The sequence below is a fragment of the Hippocampus bargibanti genome, linkage group LG17 (assembly GCF_051943395.1).
Source record: "Hippocampus bargibanti isolate YZ-2025 linkage group LG17, ASM5194339v1, whole genome shotgun sequence".
Taxonomy (NCBI): Eukaryota; Metazoa; Chordata; class Actinopteri; order Syngnathiformes; family Syngnathidae; genus Hippocampus; species Hippocampus bargibanti.
The window spans coordinates 16241413-16260409 of NC_142750.1; the positions used below are offsets into that span (position 1 = coordinate 16241413).

Sequence of the window (18997 nt, forward strand, 5' to 3'; positions counted from 1 at the left end):
CTGTGAGAGTTCTGTAATGGTCTCTGGGTCAACTGTACTCATTTCGATATAGCACTTGCCCGGCCTGATTCCTTGCAGCACTCCACTGGGACCCAAAACCAACTGGATCAAAAAAGATACAGATGGTTTGATTAGCAAAAACAAGATCACCATTATTCCAGGAAGATATTTGTTGTCAAACTCACATCTCTGGACGCTTTTGGGTCAGAGACACAAGAGAATGTGATGTCGCACATTGAAACCACTTCTGCAGGAGTCCGACCCAATCTGGCACCTTCTTGGATGAAAAGGTCACACTAGAATGCCCCCCCCCCAAAAAAAAAAAATGTCTTAAATAAATCACCAGCTAAATTTAAACTTAACATGTATTAGTTATTGAAAGAATTCTTTTAATACAAACAATATTTCAATACAAGAGCATTAAGATACATACAGTGAAGAAAGTAAGTACAATGAGACCTCAGCTTACGAACACCTTATCTTACGAACTTTTCATCTTCCGAACGTCAAATTTATGAAAATTAAACCTTGAAATACGCACTATTTTCATGATGCACACCCACCACGGCTGGTGGAGTAATCTTCGGCATAAGAACGCCAAAGCACACGACCTTCGGATCTGGCGGAGTGATCTTCGACGGAAGCACACGACCGAACAGCGCTCCAGCCGGCGCTACTTTCCACACCCCCTCTCATTGAATGCACACGTCTATCGCCTCCTTGGAGCTTTTTGCTGCTAATTTTACTATTATGGGACCGGAAAAAAACCACCACAGGCTTGTGTTCAGCCCATACACAAAATAAAATCACAGTCGCTGAGAAGAAGGAGATAATTGAAAAACAAGAACGAGGTGTGCGTTTGTGTGATTTAGTGGCCGAGCACGGCTATGCTAAGTCAACCATTGCTACCATTCTCCGGAACAGAGAAGCCATCAAAGGTGTGTCTGTTGCAAAAAGGTGTTTCCGTGCTGTCAAAGCAACGGTCTTGGGCAATCGAAGAAGTTGAAAAACTTCTGTTAATTTGGATTAACGAAAAGCAGCTATCCGGCGACAGCCTGAGTAAAGCTATTTTATGTGAGAAAGCACGGCTAATTCATGCCGATATCGCCATGCGCCAACCTGGAAGTTCGGCGCTTATTGAGGATTTTAAAGCCAGCAACGGATGGTTCGAGAATATCTTAGGGCGAGGAGGAGGAGATGGCTGCAGCATCAAGTGAACTCATCAAGGCAATGTTGGCAAAATGGAATGATGTGCAGGCTTTTATCGAACAGTTCCATCCAGAAAAGACTGTGGCTATGATAATCATCAACATGATGAACGATAAGGTGATGCCTCACCTTTGTAAGACCTTACAGGTCAGAAAGCAACAGGTGTCAATTAAGAGGTTTTTAATGAGCAAAAATGATGAGGAGTCTCCAAAGAATCAAACAAGAGAAGCCACACCAGAGGTTAGGTTACCAACAGTCCTTATGGAAGGTGACACTCCTTCCATAAACCATCAACGACCATCAAAAAGGTAAATAAAACTTTATTTTACAGCAGTTTTTCTTTAATTACAGTCCTCATGTAATGTGCCTCTCTTTCCAAACAGCAATTCCCTCTGACCTTTGACCTCCAACACCATTCCATCAAGCCATCAATGACCATCATAAATGTAAATAAAGTGACTTTATTATACAGTGCAGTGTATTTATTTCATTACAATACAATAGCACATTTATTATACATAGAATAAGGTATGTTGTGTGTAGTTTTAAGGCTTATTTAGTTGAAAAGTATATTTTATGGAAACCCGGGAATGGATTATTCCCATTTTAATGGTTTCCTATGGAAATTTTTTTTTGTGATACACACTTTTTGGCTTACACACTCTGCCTGGGAACCAATTAAGTTCGTAAGCTGAGATCTCACTGTATTTGAACACCCTACTATTTTGCTCTTTCTGCCACTTAGAAATCATGGAGGGGTTGGAAATGTTCATCATAGGTGAATGTCCACTGTGAGAGATAAGCTAAAAAGTTGAATCCAGAAATCAACATGCATGATTTTTTAAACAATTTATTTGTGTGATATAGCTGCAAATAATATTTGAACACCTGAGAAAATGAATAATATTTGGTACAGTAGCCTTTGTTTGCTATTACAGAGGTCAAACGTTTCCTGTAGTTTTTCACCAGGTTTGCACACACTGCAGGAGGGATCGTGGACCACTCCTGCCCACAGATCTTCTCCAGATCAGTCAGGTTTCTGGGCTGTTGCTGAGAAACACGGAGTTTGAGCTCCCTCCAAAGATTTTCGATTGGGTTAAGGTGTGGAGACTGGCTGGGTAATGCTAGAACATCGATATGCTTCTTACGGAGCCACTCATTGGTTTTCCTGGCTGTGTGTTCCGGTCGTTGTCATGTTGGAAGACCCAGCCACGACCCATCTTCAATGCTCTGACTGAGGGAAGGAGGTTGTTTCCCAAAATCTCACAATACACGGACGGCCCCAGTCATCTTCTCTTTAATGCAGTGCACTCGCCCTGTTTCATGTGCAGAAAAACACCCTCGCAAAGCATGATGTTACCGCCTCCATGCTTCACAGTAAGTAGCATGGTGTTCTTTGGATTGTACTCTTCATTTCTCTGCAAATGTCCCCATTATGGGACGATTAAATGTTTTCTGATTCTTCTTCCACCAAACACACTTAGTGGAATTATGACCAAAAAGTTCTATTTTGGTCTCATCTGACCACAAAACTTTCTTCCATGACTCCTCTGTATCATTCAAATTGTTATATGCAAAATTAAGATGGGCATTCATATGTGCTGGTTTAAGCGAAGGAACGTTGTGTAGTTCCATGCTGTTTCCTCACCTTTCTTAGAATCATTGAGACCAATGTTCCCTCTAAACTGCGTGCACAATTGTGCACTGCTTGCACATACTCAGCGCACAAGAACATCTATGCAGCGCACAAAATAAAATAAAACAGAAACGCATTACTTCATGTCTAATTGATCTGGTATAACCAAATAATTGAACATATATATATATACATACATATACACACACACACACACACACACACACACACACACACACACACACACACACACACACACATATATATATATATATATATATATATATATATATATATATATATATATATATATATATATATATATATATATATATATATACATACATATATATATATACGTATATATACATACATATATATATATATATATACGTATATATATATATATATATGTATGTATATATACGTATATATATATATGTATGTATATATATATATATATATATATATATATATATATATATATATATATGTATGTATATATACGTATATATATATATGTATGTATATATATATATATATATATATATATATATATATATATATATATATATATATATATATATATATATATATATACATACATATATATATATACGTATATATACATACATATATATATATATATATACGTATATATACATACATACATATATATATATACATATACATACATACACACATATATACATATATATATATATACATACATATATATATATATATATATATATATATATATATATATATATATATATATATATATATACATACATGTCAATACGAAACATGTCAGGTATTTGAACACCTACAATACACTGTCTGTAAGTAAGGAATCTGCTTAACATTATATACATATATACATATATATATATATATATATATATATATATATATACATATATATATACATATATATATACATATATATACATATATATATATATATATATATATATATATATATATATATATATATATATATATATATATATATATATATATATATATATATATATATGTCTGTGTAAGCTCTCAGTCGTACAGGAGTGGTCCATCGATGAGAAGGTTTCTTCAGCCGTCATCTGTACAAAAGTGAAGGTTTCGGACGTTTCGCCTCCTATCCAAGAGACTTCGTCAGCGAACTAAAGCCTGACTGGTCGTATCGGCCCCATTTATATATCCCTAATGTCCAGACCTAGTGGCGCCGGACACAGCTATGATAGGTCCCTACTCTCAGGTTGGGGGGGCGCGGGACCCCCCCCTGTGGCCCCACTGATTGTTCCTACATTCCTGACTAACGATTGGCCTATTACCCCCACTCCCCCCGGTATCACCTCATCAGCATAACGACCCTCATCAGCATTGCGAAAGTTGCCTAACCTGTTTTGCCTGAGCAGGCTATTGTATGAACGATCCAAATTGAACCTCACACCACCCGACCGGTTTAATGAAGGATTTTGTTGTTTTATAAGAATCGCCTCTTTTACCCCCCTTTCAAACCATCTATGTTCTTTCGCTAAGATTTTAACCTCATTGTCGTCAAATGAGTGGTTAGTAGCTTTTAGGTGCAAATGTACAGCCGATTGAGGCCCACTAGTATTATCCCTGCGATGTTGATAAAGTCTTTTTTTGAGAATTTGTTGAGTCTCCCCAATGTACTGCTCTTTACAATTTTCATTCTTACAATGTATGGAATAAACTACATTACTTTGTTTTTCATTTGGTAGCCTATCTTTTGGATGCACTAATTTTTGCCTTAACGTGTTTATCGGTTTGAAATAAGTAGGAATTTTATGTTGCCAAAGGACTCTTTGTAATTTTTCAGAAACTCCTGCAATGTACGGTACTGCTACTCCTCTCCTTTTAGAATCTTGAGAATTATTGGTTTCGTTCGCTATTCTTTCTTTCTGACATTTGTTGAATGACCACTGAGGGTACCCACAGTTAGTGAGTGCTCTCCTGATATGTTTTGACTCCTTTTCTCTACCTTCAGTGCTAGTTGGTATTAGTTTAGCCCTATGCTGGAGGGTTCTGATAACTCCTAGTTTATGTTGTAAAGGGTGGTTAGAGTCAAAAAGTAAGTATTGGTCAGTGTGACTTAACATAGAGATAAAAAACAAACAGTCAGAAATAGAAACTTATTATCAGCGATTACAAACTAATCTTACCCACAAAATCTATCAGGAAGTGTGTGAATTTACTAAATCCGGTTATATGAGGCACCACAGCAAAACCAAAGAGAGACAAAAGGGTAAATTTCAAAAATTACTTTTACTGAAACAATCTCAGCTACTGGTAAACACGCGTAAAATTAGGTATGAACAGTTTGCAAGGGAGAATTGGATCAAAAATTTGTCAGACAGAGATCTCTCAGAGACAGAAAAGGCAGTACTTACCAAAGGTTTAAATTTCTCAGTGACTCCTAAAACTATACCTACAATAGATTATATCACAGCTACTGAATCGGCTATTAAAAATAACAAACTTTCGTATGCAGAGGCAGATGATCTACGCATTAAAATATCAGCTCTTCTCAGTAGTGCCAAACTTCCTCCGTCCAACATAACATTAGAAGAGAGAAAGGCGTTAACTACTCTACAAAAAGACAAAAATATTACTATTTTGCCAGCAGACAAGGGCAGATGCACAGTGCTGCTCAACACATTGGATTATGAAGACAAAATAAATAGGTTAATCAGTGATTCTAACACGTATGAGCAACTAAAAAGGGACCCTTCCAATAGATACAAGAAAGAAATGATTGACTGTCTCCAAAAGCTAGAGAAAGGAAAACATATAGATAAACAGATGTATTTTAGATTATACCCGGGAGAGGCCACGCCATGTATCTATGGCCTGCCAAAAATACATAAAGAAGGGTTCCCCTCCGACCCATTGTTTGTAGCATTGACTCCTCTACATACAATGTAGCCAAATATTTAAAAACTATTTTAGCTCCGTTGGTTGGTAACACAGAATACCACGTAGAGAACACCACAGGGTTTGTAGAGAGGATCAAAGACCTCATATTGGAACCTGAGGAAACTTTGGCATCATACGATGTGACTTCTCTCTTTACATCTGTCCCAACCCCAGCAGCAGTCTCAGTGGTGAGGACGAGGCTGCTGGCGGATGTTTCTCTGCATGAAAGAACCAAACTGAAACCGGATCACATCTGCCAATTATTAGAAATCTGCCTTAATACTACGTATTTTCAATTTCGGGAAAAAATTTATAAACAAATCCATGGTTGTGCTATGGGCTCACCAGTTTCACCCATAGTGGCTAATCTTTACATGGAAGAGATGGAGAAACAGGCCCTCACATCCTTCCCAGGGACAAAACCTCGACACTGGTTTAGATATGTGGACGATACTTTTGTCATAATTAAGAAACAAGAAATTCAATCCTTCACAGATCATCTCAACTCTGTAGACTTCAACATTAAATTTACTCGTGAGGACATTCAAGAGAACCAACTAGCCTTCTTGGATTGTAAAGTAATTATAAAAGAGGACAGAGCGCTAAAAACAGAAGTCTTTAGGAAGGCTACGCACACTGACCAATACTTACTTTTTGACTCTAACCACCCTTTACAACATAAACTAGGAGTTATCAGAACCCTCCAGCATAGGGCTAAACTAATACCAACTAGCACTGAAGGTAGAGAAAAGGAGTCAAAACATATCAGGAGAGCACTCACTAACTGTGGGTACCCTCAGTGGTCATTCAACAAATGTCAGAAAGAAAGAATAGCGAACGAAACCAATAATTCTCAAGATTCTAAAAGGAGAGGAGTAGCAGTACCGTACATTGCAGGAGTTTCTGAAAAATTACAAAGAGTCCTTTGGCAACATAAAATTCCTACTTATTTCAAACCGATAAACACGTTAAGGCAAAAATTAGTGCATCCAAAAGATAGGCTACCAAATGAAAAACAAAGTAATGTAGTTTATTCCATACATTGTAAGAATGAAAATTGTAAAGAGCAGTACATTGGGGAGACTCAACAAATTCTCAAAAAAAGACTTTATCAACATCGCAGGGATAATACTAGTGGGCCTCAATCGGCAGTACATTTGCACCTAAAAGCTACTAACCACTCATTTGACGACAATGAGGTTAAAATCTTAGCGAAAGAACATAGATGGTTTGAAAGGGGGGTAAAAGAGGCGATTCTTATAAAACAACAAAATCCTTCATTAAACCGGTCGGGTGGTGTGAGGTTCAATTTGGATCGTTCATACAATAGCCTGCTCAGGCAAAACAGGTTAGGCAACTTTCGCAATGCTGATGAGGGTCGTTATGCTGATGAGGTGATACCGGGGGGAGTGGGGGTAATAGGCCAATCGTTAGTCAGGAATGTAGGAACAATCAGTGGGGCCACAGGGGGGGGGTCCCGCGCCCCCCCCAACCTGAGAGTAGGGACCTATCATAGCTGTGTCCGGCGCCACTAGGTCTGGACATTAGGGATATATAAATGGGGCCGATACGACCAGTCAGGCTTTAGTTCGCTGACGAAGTCTCTTGGATAGGAGGCGAAACGTCCGAAACCTTCACTTTTGTACAGATGACGGCTGAAGAAACCTTCTCATCGATATATATATATATATATATATATATATATATATATATATATATATATATATATATATATATATATATATATATATATATATATATATATATATATATATATATATATATATATATATATATGCCGTACAGTTCACGTACGCTACAAGGGCCAATCGGAGCAGAACGTGATACTGGTGTGTGGCCACAGTGTACACATTTGATGTTGCTCACAGTGGTCCTCAGTGTGCTCAGGGACATGAAAAATTAGACGTAACATAGATTGAGACCCCACAAGGTGATATCTTGCATGGGGCTCTCCACTTCGATTGAGATTGACCGTCATGTTTAGCTTCTCCCGTGTTCTAATGATTGCTCCAACAGTGGACATTTTTTCACCAAGCTACTTGGCAATTGCTCCGTAGCCCTTTCCAGCCTTGTAGAGGTGTGCAATTTTGTCTGTGGTGTCTTTGGACAGCTCTTTGGTCTTTGCCATGTTACAAGTTAAAATCTTACTGATTGTGGACAGATGTCTTTATGCAGCTAAAAACCTCAAACAGGTACGTCTGATTCAGGATAATACATAGAGTGCAGGTAGACTTCTCATGGACAGACTAACAGGTCTTGCAGGGTCAGAATTCTAGATGATACACAGGTGTTCAAATTCTTATTTGCAGCTGTCTCACACAAATTATGAAAAAAAACATGCATTGTGATTTCTGGAATTTTCTTTTAGCTTATCTCTTTCACAGTGGTAATGCACCTACGATTAAAATTTCAGAACCTCCATGATTTCCAAGTGGGAGAAATAGCAAAATAGCAGGGTGCTCAAATACTTATTTTCTTCAATCTATCTTTAGCACAACAGAAGCATATTCAGGTAACGCATTTTCCGGTTAAGAAGGCGCACCGGAGAATAAGGGACACCGCCAATGAATGGTGCATTTTTAAACCATTTTCACATATGAGGCGCACCGGACTATAAGGCGCACCTTCAATGAATGAAAAAAAATGTAAAACGTTTTCCTAAATATAGAAAAATCTTCCCAATTAAGGCACGCCGCATTATAAGGCGTTGCAGTAGAAGGCTGCGGTTAGACACAATTTCTACAGGGAGATATGGAGTCATGGACAGTCATTGCGAGACCTGTTGTGACTCCATATTACTTCACATATAAGGTGCACCTGGGTATTCGGCACAGGGTTATCTTTTGAAGAAAAATCGAGGCTTTTTGGGTGCGCCTAATACACTGGAAAATACGGTATTTAAAGGACAACCGACGTCTCCGGACAAGTTGTGTCCATAATTTGTAAAATGGCTTCAAATGACTTCTACTGAGCGTATCTTACAAAGATTCCACCGCATATAGACTCGCGCTGAATATTCAGGAAGTCTTGTTTTTGAGTTGGTGACGAGTCCCGTACGTGACGTCACTAAAGGACCACCCCTGACCGTAAAAAAGACGCTTTGTCGCGGCCCTGGTATTGTATTTTGTATTATGTATTTTGCTGTACTTGTTTGGTCTGGGGACCTCGTGTTGCACCCAAAAGTCACCAGAAGGCCAGAAGAGGGCGTCCAAGCGCCATATAAGGAATTTATCAACCTGTGGAAACGGAGGTGGCCACAGGAGGTCGCCATTTTGTGCCACTTTTTTTGGGTGAGAGATTTACCCCCAATGTTGCCTCAAAATGGTACTAATAAATTCTTTAATCGATTGCAAACATGTATGCTTTCCTCTTCAGAACGATTTGTATCATATTCATAACTGGATGTGTAACAAGAAAGCATATTCTCCGAATCTGAAGCCCATGTTTTGATTCTCCAGCAATGCAAGACGTCTTGGCGTGACGTCACGAACTGGGGGCGGGACTTTCTGAAAATGCCCAATTCGCAGCTCAATTTTTTTGCAGATTTTGGACACTAAGTCATTTTTATTGGTGTTTTGCATTTGACTAAAAATATCATACCGCGTGTTTTGGGTATTTTAGATGCTATAAAACGTTTTTTTGATGTCAGTTAGAAAACAAAAAAGTGACGTTGGTTGTCCTTTAAGTTATGTTGTGTAGTGGGCAATCAATTTAGTGAGCACTGTGTATGGACATACGTATATGGCTCCTATCCAATTCATTGTTAGGTGAATTAACAGTCCACACAGATATGGTTCCAGAAATGGTGTCACAAAGTACTGCACTTTCTAATTAAAACCACAAGTTTTTCGATTTTAAGTAATCACAATTGGGTCTTACACATTATCTCAGCCTTCTCTGCCACGCCGGCATATACTCTCAGAATGATTCTTTCAGCATTTTGCACAGCCCTGATGTCATGTCATTCATGCTTAAACTGGTTACCCTCCCTAGTGCGTGGGAGAGCTGAAAACATGTCGCTGAACCATGGCGGGAAAATATGGATATTGCTCTGGTCTGTTGTTTTCCTTAGCCAGGAACTGCAAGACGCCCATGGCATTGTGAGCGGACAAAGTGTCATGATGAATCAGTCAGTTGTCCTGCCACAACTCTCACTTCTTCTGCTCGCACACCGAATGAAGGAGCCGACTTCACCAGAACTTTTTGGGGATTAGCTATTTGTGGTTTGATCTTGAAATGCAGTGGTTTGTGACATCACAAACCTATTTTGACATGACCTATATGCATGAGTGATCAAGTTTTTTTTTTAACATTCTACCTTTTCTGCGGTGCGGTTCCAGACTGTGACAACATGACCCATTTTCAACAGGTTGGATACGATGCCGCTACCCATCAGCCCCAGACCAAGGAATCCTATCCTGAGGGGAAAAGAGAAGAAAAACTGGTCAAACATGAATGCGGAACAGATGTTTGCGAGAAGTGACTGGTTCAAACTTTGAGTCGATAGTTTGATATAACATTTCATTGTAATACTTGTAAATATTTTGGGGGGTTTCACAAGAGAAAAAGTTGAAAATTGTTCTGATATATGAAGAACACTATCCAAATTATTAGTTTACATTGATGTTTTAATGTGTAAAAACAACCATCTTATTCTGATAAGACTGGAGTATGAAGCGAATAACTAGCTTGCAATGTCAGGGCTTTTTTTCATTCTGGAATCATCCAAGAAATAATGTCTTCAAAATAGAAAATGTTAGGATGCATGTACTCAACGTTTAAAAAAAAACAAGCAAAAATGTGTAACATGTTGGTGACACTATTACATTGAATTGAAATTTCAGAAGTTAATAGATGCCTCTTCAATCACAAAAGGAATTCAGTTTGAGATGGCTGTGTGTCCGAGCGTTGCGAAGTGCAGACCCCACAACATTGCCCACGCTCCTCGGCTACTTCTATCTTACTCATTTAAAATCTCTGGTTCTGTGCACTACTTCGAGACTGCACAAATAGTAGGGGAAGAAAGCGGACAGGATTTATTAGCATCCGTGTTGCTTTTAGTGTCGTATCTCTGAATTAAAACCTTCATATCAAAAATGTGTTTCTTTATTATCTAAAAAAATGCAAATATGTTCAAAACATTCTCCGTTAGCATTTTATCTTATTTAAAACTCTTCAATCACATACAAATCTGAGGTAATTGCAATTGCAAAAAACTAAAAAATAACTAAAAACTGGATTTATACATTGTAAATAGCATACCGACCTTATGTAGTTACATACATTATGTATGCTTTGCTGACGTCACAGTGCCCCCTATACGGCTGCCTCTGCAGCAGCTCCTAACCCATTTTCAATCCCTTTCTGTTCTCCATATTTGTTTTTCTTTTTTCAATCGTGTTTTGTGTATTTTTGTTCCAGAAACCTACAGTGGGGAGATGGGCATCTTCACTTCTGCTCATCACCGTTATTTTTTTGGTTTTTTCGCCACTACTGTGAACGAGGAAACCACTCGCACACGGGATCCCCTTGTTTACAGTCAAGACCAGCTGCTAGCATGGCAAGCTAATAGCGGGCTAACAGCCGCCATACCAGACACCCTCGACAAGCTGAAGATGAGAAAACGAGGATGTCGGGCAGGGAAAGACCGACATTTCCTTCCATCCGTCATTCTGGGAAATGGAAGATCACTACCGAACAAGATGGACGAGCGAGCGGCACTAACGTAACACCAGACGGAGTACTGGGAGGCCAATTTGCTACTCGTCACGCAGACATGGCTATTGACAATCACTCCGGACACACGCGCTGAGTTGGAGGGCTTCCAACTCGTACGTGCGAACAGGAATCCAGGGAGCAGTAAGAAGAAAGGAGGGGTATTGGTGTGTTTGTAAATGACAAATGGTGCAATCCTGGACAATTCACAATCAAAGAGAAACTCTGCATTCGGGACATTGAGCTGCTAGCCATTAGCGTCCGGCCGCATTATCTTCCACGTCATAGCTGTGACGGCGTACATTCCCGCAACGGCAAATGGTGGTGCAGCCTCTGATGCCCTGGTGACTGTTGCAAACAGGCTGCAAACCTAGACCCCCAACGCCCTGTTCATCATCTCAGGGGACTTCAACCATGTCTCCCTGCAATCCTCCCTCCCAACACTCACACAATATGTAACCTGTGCTACCAGAGACAATAACATGTTGGACTTATTCTATTCAAATGCCAAGCGTGCGTACAAACCCTCCCTCTACCCTCTCTCGGAAGAGCATACCACAATATGGTGTATCTCCAGCCTGTGTACAAACCCCTGGTGCACAGACCCCCAACAATGCCCTGTTCATCATCTCAGGGGACTTCAACCATAGCACAGTACTCTCTCACAACATTCACACAGTATACAACCTGCGCTACCAGAGACAATACCATCTTGGACTTGTTTTATGCTAATGCAAAGGATGCATACAGTCCCTACCCCTTGCCCGCTCTTGGAAGAACAGACCACAATATGGTGTATCTCCACCCTGTGTACAAATCCCTGGTGCACAGGCAACCAGTTGAGACCCGCACGGTCAGAAGTTGGTCCACTGAGGCTGAAGAGGCTCTGCTGGACTGCTTTGAGCCAACAAGATGGGAGCTCTTCACTGAGATTCATGCAGAGGACGTTGATTAACTCACCGACACCATCACGGATTACAAAACACCTTACCCACCACGACACTGATGTGTTTTTTCCAACAACAAATCGTGGATTAACCCAGACAAAGGCCTCCTGAAGGAAAACAAAAGGGTTTTGTGTTGGGGAACAGAGAGTAGCCGAAGGCCGTGCACATCCAACAGTGGAGAAATATCAGAGGGGAAAAAGCCTACAGGATGAAAATGGAGGATCAACTGCAAGACGGTAATGTTGCTGGTTTCTGGAACGGCCTGAAAAACACCTCAGGCCACAAAAGCCCAGTGACATTGAATGAGAAAGACAAGTACTAGGCAGATGAACTAAACCTATTTTCAACCGGTTTGACCAGACATCTGTCTCCCCCACCCCACCGTAGACTCCACCAGTAGCTGCACCTGAACCCACTCTCACTGTGGACCTCCCCTCCCTGCCCCCTCCCACGAACAGCTTTCAGCAAAAAGCAACTGCCCTCACAACCCGTGCCACACCCCCAACCGCCACTCTGCCTCCTGGGTCCTGCCTGTTTGTCACAACTGCGCAGGTGAGGAACCAACTGAGGAGGATTAAAGTCAGGAAGGCAGAAGGTCCGGACAAAATCAGTTCCCGACTCCTCAGGACTTGCTCCAACCAGCTGTGAGTCACTGTCCAGCACGTTCAACCTGACCTTGAAGCTCGGCAGAGTTCCACAGCTGTGGAATACGCCATGCCTGGTCTCAGTGCCCAAGATCGCCCATCAGAAGAAGCTCAACAGCTTTTTATCTTTTCAGCCCCATCCCACCCCTTTCAATTTTGCTGCTGTAGATTGCAAATTTCCCCATTATGGGACAATTATAGGCTTTCTGATTATTTATACTGAATGTTTATACTTTGTACTATGGACAGTTCTTATTAAACATTTTTGTGCAGTTGTACAGTTCAGTCTTCTGTATTTTTTTGTACATGCAATACCTTTTTTTCTTTGCAACCCCCACTCCCTTCAACTTTACTGCTGTAGATTGAAAATTTCCCCACTGTGGGACTATTAAAGGCTTTCTGATTCTGATTTCTATTTTTACTTTCACTGTCTTAAATATCCCTTCTTCCATTTTCTGTACCACTTTCTCAAGCAGAGCTTAATTTGCAGATCAAAATTATAAATCTGATTATAAATCAAACATTTAAGTTATGTTATTGATAAAATGGGGTAAATCACATAACACTGCAGTGTGTGTGTTTGAGACCTTTTATCTGTTGGTGTGATGCTCCCATTAATGGCTGTGCTGTCCGCCGCTTGAATGGATGTTGATGCTGTGTCCTGTAAATGCAAGCCATAGAATTGTCATTTTAAGAGTGATGGAAAATGTATTGCAAAAAAGTAAGAAAAATATGTATTTAAAAACAGCATTTTTAAATACCTCTTCAATAATTTTTAGGCGCTTGCTTATCGGTTCCATAGACGAGGCAGGCTAAGAGAATAAAATACAGAGTATGTATTAAAGGACAATAGAGTTCATTTTTTCGGTGCCTAAATGACATCAGAAAAACGTTTAAAAGCATCTAAAATACCCAAAACACGCAGCCTGATATTTTTAGTAAACCGCAAAACACCAATAAAAATTACTTAAAGTTGTCCAAAACTGCCACTAATGAGCTCGAAACTGGAGAGATTCAGAAAGTCCTGCCCCCATATTCGAGTCGTCGCGTTGGGAACCTGGGCGGTCACCGGTGATCCTGGCCCACCCACAAACTGCATTGCTCCAGAATCAAAACAATGGCTTCAGAAAGTTCAGATTTGGAGAAGATGCGTTCTTGTTACTTATCCAGTTATGAATAGGATTCAAATAGTTCTGAAGAGGGAACCATAAGTGGTCTACGATCGATTAAAGAAGTCCTTCCGTATCAATTCAAGCCGTATGCAAGCGACGAAACCGGTGAAGGAGACGACATATGAAGCTCTGTGAATTAGCAATATAGCATCAACTTCGGTGATATGTGGCATATAAGGACATGAATAAAAAAAACTACAAGATGTTAATATCAATGTAGATTGTTGTTGTGCATGCAATAAGTTGTTTAAACTTTCAAGATGAAAAGTTACAAACTTACATATGAATGGCCTCTTATAAAATGTAGTTCATAATAAGAGAATTACCGGCTGGTGCGCTACAGCTCCAAAAAGCCTCAGGCGGTTCCTAAATTCATGTCACTTCCGGCAGCATCATTAACTCGAAAAAGAGACTCCTTGAATATTCAGCGCACATTTTAAAAAGTAAACATATAGCTATATACGGTGGAATCTTTGTGAAATGCGGCCAGTAGAAGTCATTTGAAGTAATTTTACAAATTATGGACGCAACTATGTCGGGAGGTGCCTGTTGTCCTTTATTTTTTGAAATTTGCGCTGAATATTCAAGGAGTCTTGTTTTTGAGTTGATGAAGATGCCAGAAGTGACGTATCTTTAGGAAGCCCTTAACTGTGGATTGAGCAAGAAAGTGATACACAGGAGATTTTGAGTGAATTTTTGGTACTTCGTTTAGTCTGAAAACACTGTGTTGAGCGCAAAATTAGAAGGAACTCTACATAAATAACAATTACGGTGAATCGTTGTGTGGCAGTCAATTGCTGTAACACGCATAAGGAAGGTGTAAGTTTACACAAATTCCCAGCGGACAACCCAGCCATTTGGGTGGAATGGGAAAGAAAACTCCAACGAACCAGAGCAAGGTGGAAGGCCGCGAAGCATTCATTTGTTTGTAGTGCTCATTTTGAAGAAGATTGTTTCGAAATATAGGAATCCAATGTGAGGAAGCCATGCTAACGTTAGCATCAATATACTTCTCCGAGAGACAGCAGAAAGCAAGTGTGGAAGCTAATGAGCCGTGTGCAGGCTAGCTAGTAGTAACTGTGCGTATGGACCCGGCATGTTGACTTTCATTCCGATAATTTGGCTGGATTTTTATCAATCATGAAGAACGGAAAACCATTCATGTTAATGGTGAGTAGTAATAAATAATAATAATAATATAACAATAACGACAACAACAACAACAACAACAATACATTACATTTTTAAGCACCTTTCAAAATTCTCAAGGATGCTTTAGTCACAAAGTTATTTTAAATAATACATTCTGACATTTTGTTGAAAAGTAGCCGTGTGTGTGTGCGTTTGCGTGCATGCGTGTGGCTCTCACAGAAAAACATTTCTAAATATTTTACTTTTATGGCTCTCCTGGTCAAAAAGGTTCCCGGCCCCAGATCTAGACACTGCTAGATGCATGTCCTATTAAAAAAAAAAAAAAAAAAAAAAAATCATGATTCGTATCTGAACTCTCTAAAGCCATTGTTTTGATTCTGGAGCAGGGCAGTTTCTGGGCCAGGATCACCGGATTTGCCCAGGTTCCCAATATGACGTCACGAACATGGCAGTAGGACTCCTGGATCTCTCCAGGTTGGAGATCGCCAGTGGCAGTATTGGGCAACTTTAAGTAATTTTTATTGGTGTTTTGGTTTGAGTAAAACATCAGCCTGCCCGTTTTGGGTATTCTAGATGCTGTAAAACGTTTTCTGATGTCAGTTAGGCACCAAAAAATGGTGTCTGTGGTCCTTTAAGTGCAAGAGTTGTCAATTAATAAGAAAATGTAAACAAGGGGTAAATCCCTACCTTCTCAGACTGGCTAAGTAAGAAGTGATGAAAATGTGGGTCATCCTTCGCAGGCTGCAACAGAACAAAGGTTCAGTTGGAATGTGTGCTCTATTAAATTTACAGTACTGAAGCACATACTCAGCACAACACACCATAATCAGGATTATAATTGCTCTTCTGTGCCGTTTCATGAGAAATTGCCGTTTTGATGATCGTACAGAGTGCATCTTAAATATCAGAATTTCCATCCATTTAATTTATTTCTTGTTCTCATTTCGGTCACATCATAAGAAAACAATTATCCTGAGATCGAAGTAAACTTTAGAGTTTATAATTACTGCAGCATGCTTAATTTTGGAATATGGGGTGAAGCCAGAGTACCCGGAGAGGCCCCATAAAGTACAAGAACGAGAAAACCCCGCACAAGAGGGCCTGAACCAAGATTTGAAACTGCTTGCGAAAATACCGCAACACATGGAATATTAGTGATATGTTAAGAGAAAAGTCAAATAGCAACAAGTACACACACGATTAACCAAGTTTAGGGGGAAAAATAAATTTAATTATATTTTGGATAGATTTCATATATAATTTTCCAAATTGTCCATAGGTGTGTGAGAGTGACCGTTGTTTGTCTTTGTGTGGCCTGGTCTATACAAGAGAAATGGGAAAAGGAACTTCAAACTCTTTCATCTAGAACTGCTTCATGGAACAAAGAGGGTACAGAAAGTGCTTAAGAGTTTGTTTTGTCATATTGTCTCTATGCTGTCATATTATTTGTTATTTAGTTTTTTTTTTGTTCTTTTGACTTCAAGACGGCGCCACGAGAGTGGCTGCCTTTCCAGCAGCTCATGTATTTTGTTTTTCTACTTTCATTCCTTTCATCACTTTGCTGCTGTGAAATGTAAATTTCTCCACTGTGAGACTAATAAAGGCATATCCAATCCAATCCAAGAAGGAATGACTATGTGTCATTGTGATGTCAAATTTGTTGTTTAGTTTTTTTTGTTGTTCTTTTGACTTCAAGACGGCGCCGCGAGATTGGCTCTTTCCAGCAGCTTATGTATTTTGTTTTCCTTTCATCACTTTGCTGCTGTGAAATGTAAATTTCTCCACTGCTAGACTAATAAAGGCAAATCCAATCCAATCCAACACAACAGAGGAAGAACGGTCTAATATGCGCAAAATACAAAAATCAACAACCAATTTGAGACATTGGAGAGAATTTGGTTGAAAGAATATAAGATTTTTTTACGACGCTGCAGGTGACCGGGAAATATAAACCAGGAAAGAACCAGTGCTGGCGGCTGCGAGGACAGGAAAGAAATGTAGATCACACACACATACAGTAAAGTCTCGTTATATCGATATTCAAGGGAGTCCGAAAAAATATCGATATAACCGGGACTATCGATATATCCGACCCTGTTTGCATGTAATTTTCTCCGTGCGTGCATAGAAATAGTATCGATATAACCGGGACTATCGATATATCCGATATCGATATAACGAGACTTTACTGTATTTTGGAAATGTCAAAAGTTGAAAGGTTATCGGGAAGAAGTTTGGAGAGAACTGAAGAAGATGATTGGCTACGAAATACAGTCAAGTCTCGTTATATCGATATTCTCGGGAGTCAGAAAAAAATGTCGATATAACCGTACTATCGATATATCCGTCTTTGATATGGCATGTAATTTTATGGGTTCATGGATTGCGTATCTAGCATGCTTTTCGTACAGTAGTCAAGTGAAAAATAAACTTAGGCATAAAATAAAAACGCCTTCACACTTTTTTAATGACTATTTCCTTTCAAAAATGCAACCAATGTAAATTCCTCACGTTCTATACACACGAAACCACGAACGCCAGCATGTACAAACATATGAAAAACAGTGATTGTTGCAAGCGATAAAGATATCTGAATACAAAATTAAATACATGTATGGAAAACGAAAACTGCAACGTTTACATTACTTACGTTGAAGTATTCTGCGGCACGTCAAACTCTTTCGCGATGGAGGATTTGCTCCTTGTTGGATTCTCCTCGACAGCCACTATTGCCTTGTACTTCGTTCCGAGATCACAATTCTTACGTTTTCCCATGGTTTAAATTGGTGTTGAACAACAGTACTGTATATCAGCTCTGCTACACCTTTTTTATTGTGCTCGCGTATGACAGTTCAAAACACGGAAGCTGGTAGAAAATGGCGTCTGCTGCAATGCGCAAGGTACGGGAGCTGGTCATGTCCCGTCGTGCCTTGCACAGTGTAGCAGACGCCATTTTCTACCACGTGACCAAGCCACGTGACCCGATACAGATTTAGATAATGGTGGTACTGTATAGAAACCCCGAAGAAAATATAGATTCAGCTTAAGTATCTTTTGTATCGATATAAACATAGCAAAATGGCCAGCGGGAGATGAAAAAGAGTACCGTAGTAACCAGATTATCGTAATAACCATGAATCGCACTAAACGGAACTAATTATACATAAAAAGACTAGAAATGTGCACGGGAAATGAAAATAGTATCGTAATAAGCAGTATTATCAATATAACCAATATCGATACAAGACTTTACTGTACCAAAGACCAACTCGGTGATATATCTAGCTGACCTAAATCAAGAAAACGTGCAAACAAGAGATCAATACTTGATAAAAGTGCTGCTGATTCACACATATTGAGGGTCCAAGTAGGGAAGTTTAAAACAAGATGGGAAAAATGGGATGAATATAAAAAACAATAGTTGTATTAAGTTCATCCTGTCTACTTGATATCTAATTTAAAACAGATTCTTATCTTACAGACAGTGTATTGTCGGTGTTCAAATACCTGACATGTTGCGACGCCGAAACATGTCTCAAAAAAAATCTCAAAACT

General features: G+C 39.5%; 1 protein-coding gene across 5 annotated transcripts in view; it reads right to left on the minus strand.

Moving 5' to 3' along the window:
• Positions 1-18997, minus strand: part of glyr1 (glyoxylate reductase 1 homolog (Arabidopsis)) — a 49344-nt gene that overhangs the window by 12537 nt on the left and 17810 nt on the right. For all 5 annotated transcript variants that reach the window (XR_016117992.1, XM_089018014.1, XM_089018013.1 and 2 more), the window contains 6 exons: positions 16130-16183; positions 13880-13930; positions 13706-13779; positions 10131-10230; positions 186-296; positions 1-102 (listed from right to left, as the gene is read on the minus strand). Coding sequence is in view for 4 of the 5 variants with exons in the window: in XM_089018014.1 (XP_088874140.1) it covers positions 1-102; positions 186-296; positions 10131-10230; positions 13706-13779; positions 13880-13930; positions 16130-16183 (492 nt within the window). In the remaining variant the exon portion in view is untranslated. The remainder of the gene's footprint in view (positions 103-185; positions 297-10130; positions 10231-13705; positions 13780-13879; positions 13931-16129; positions 16184-18997) is intronic.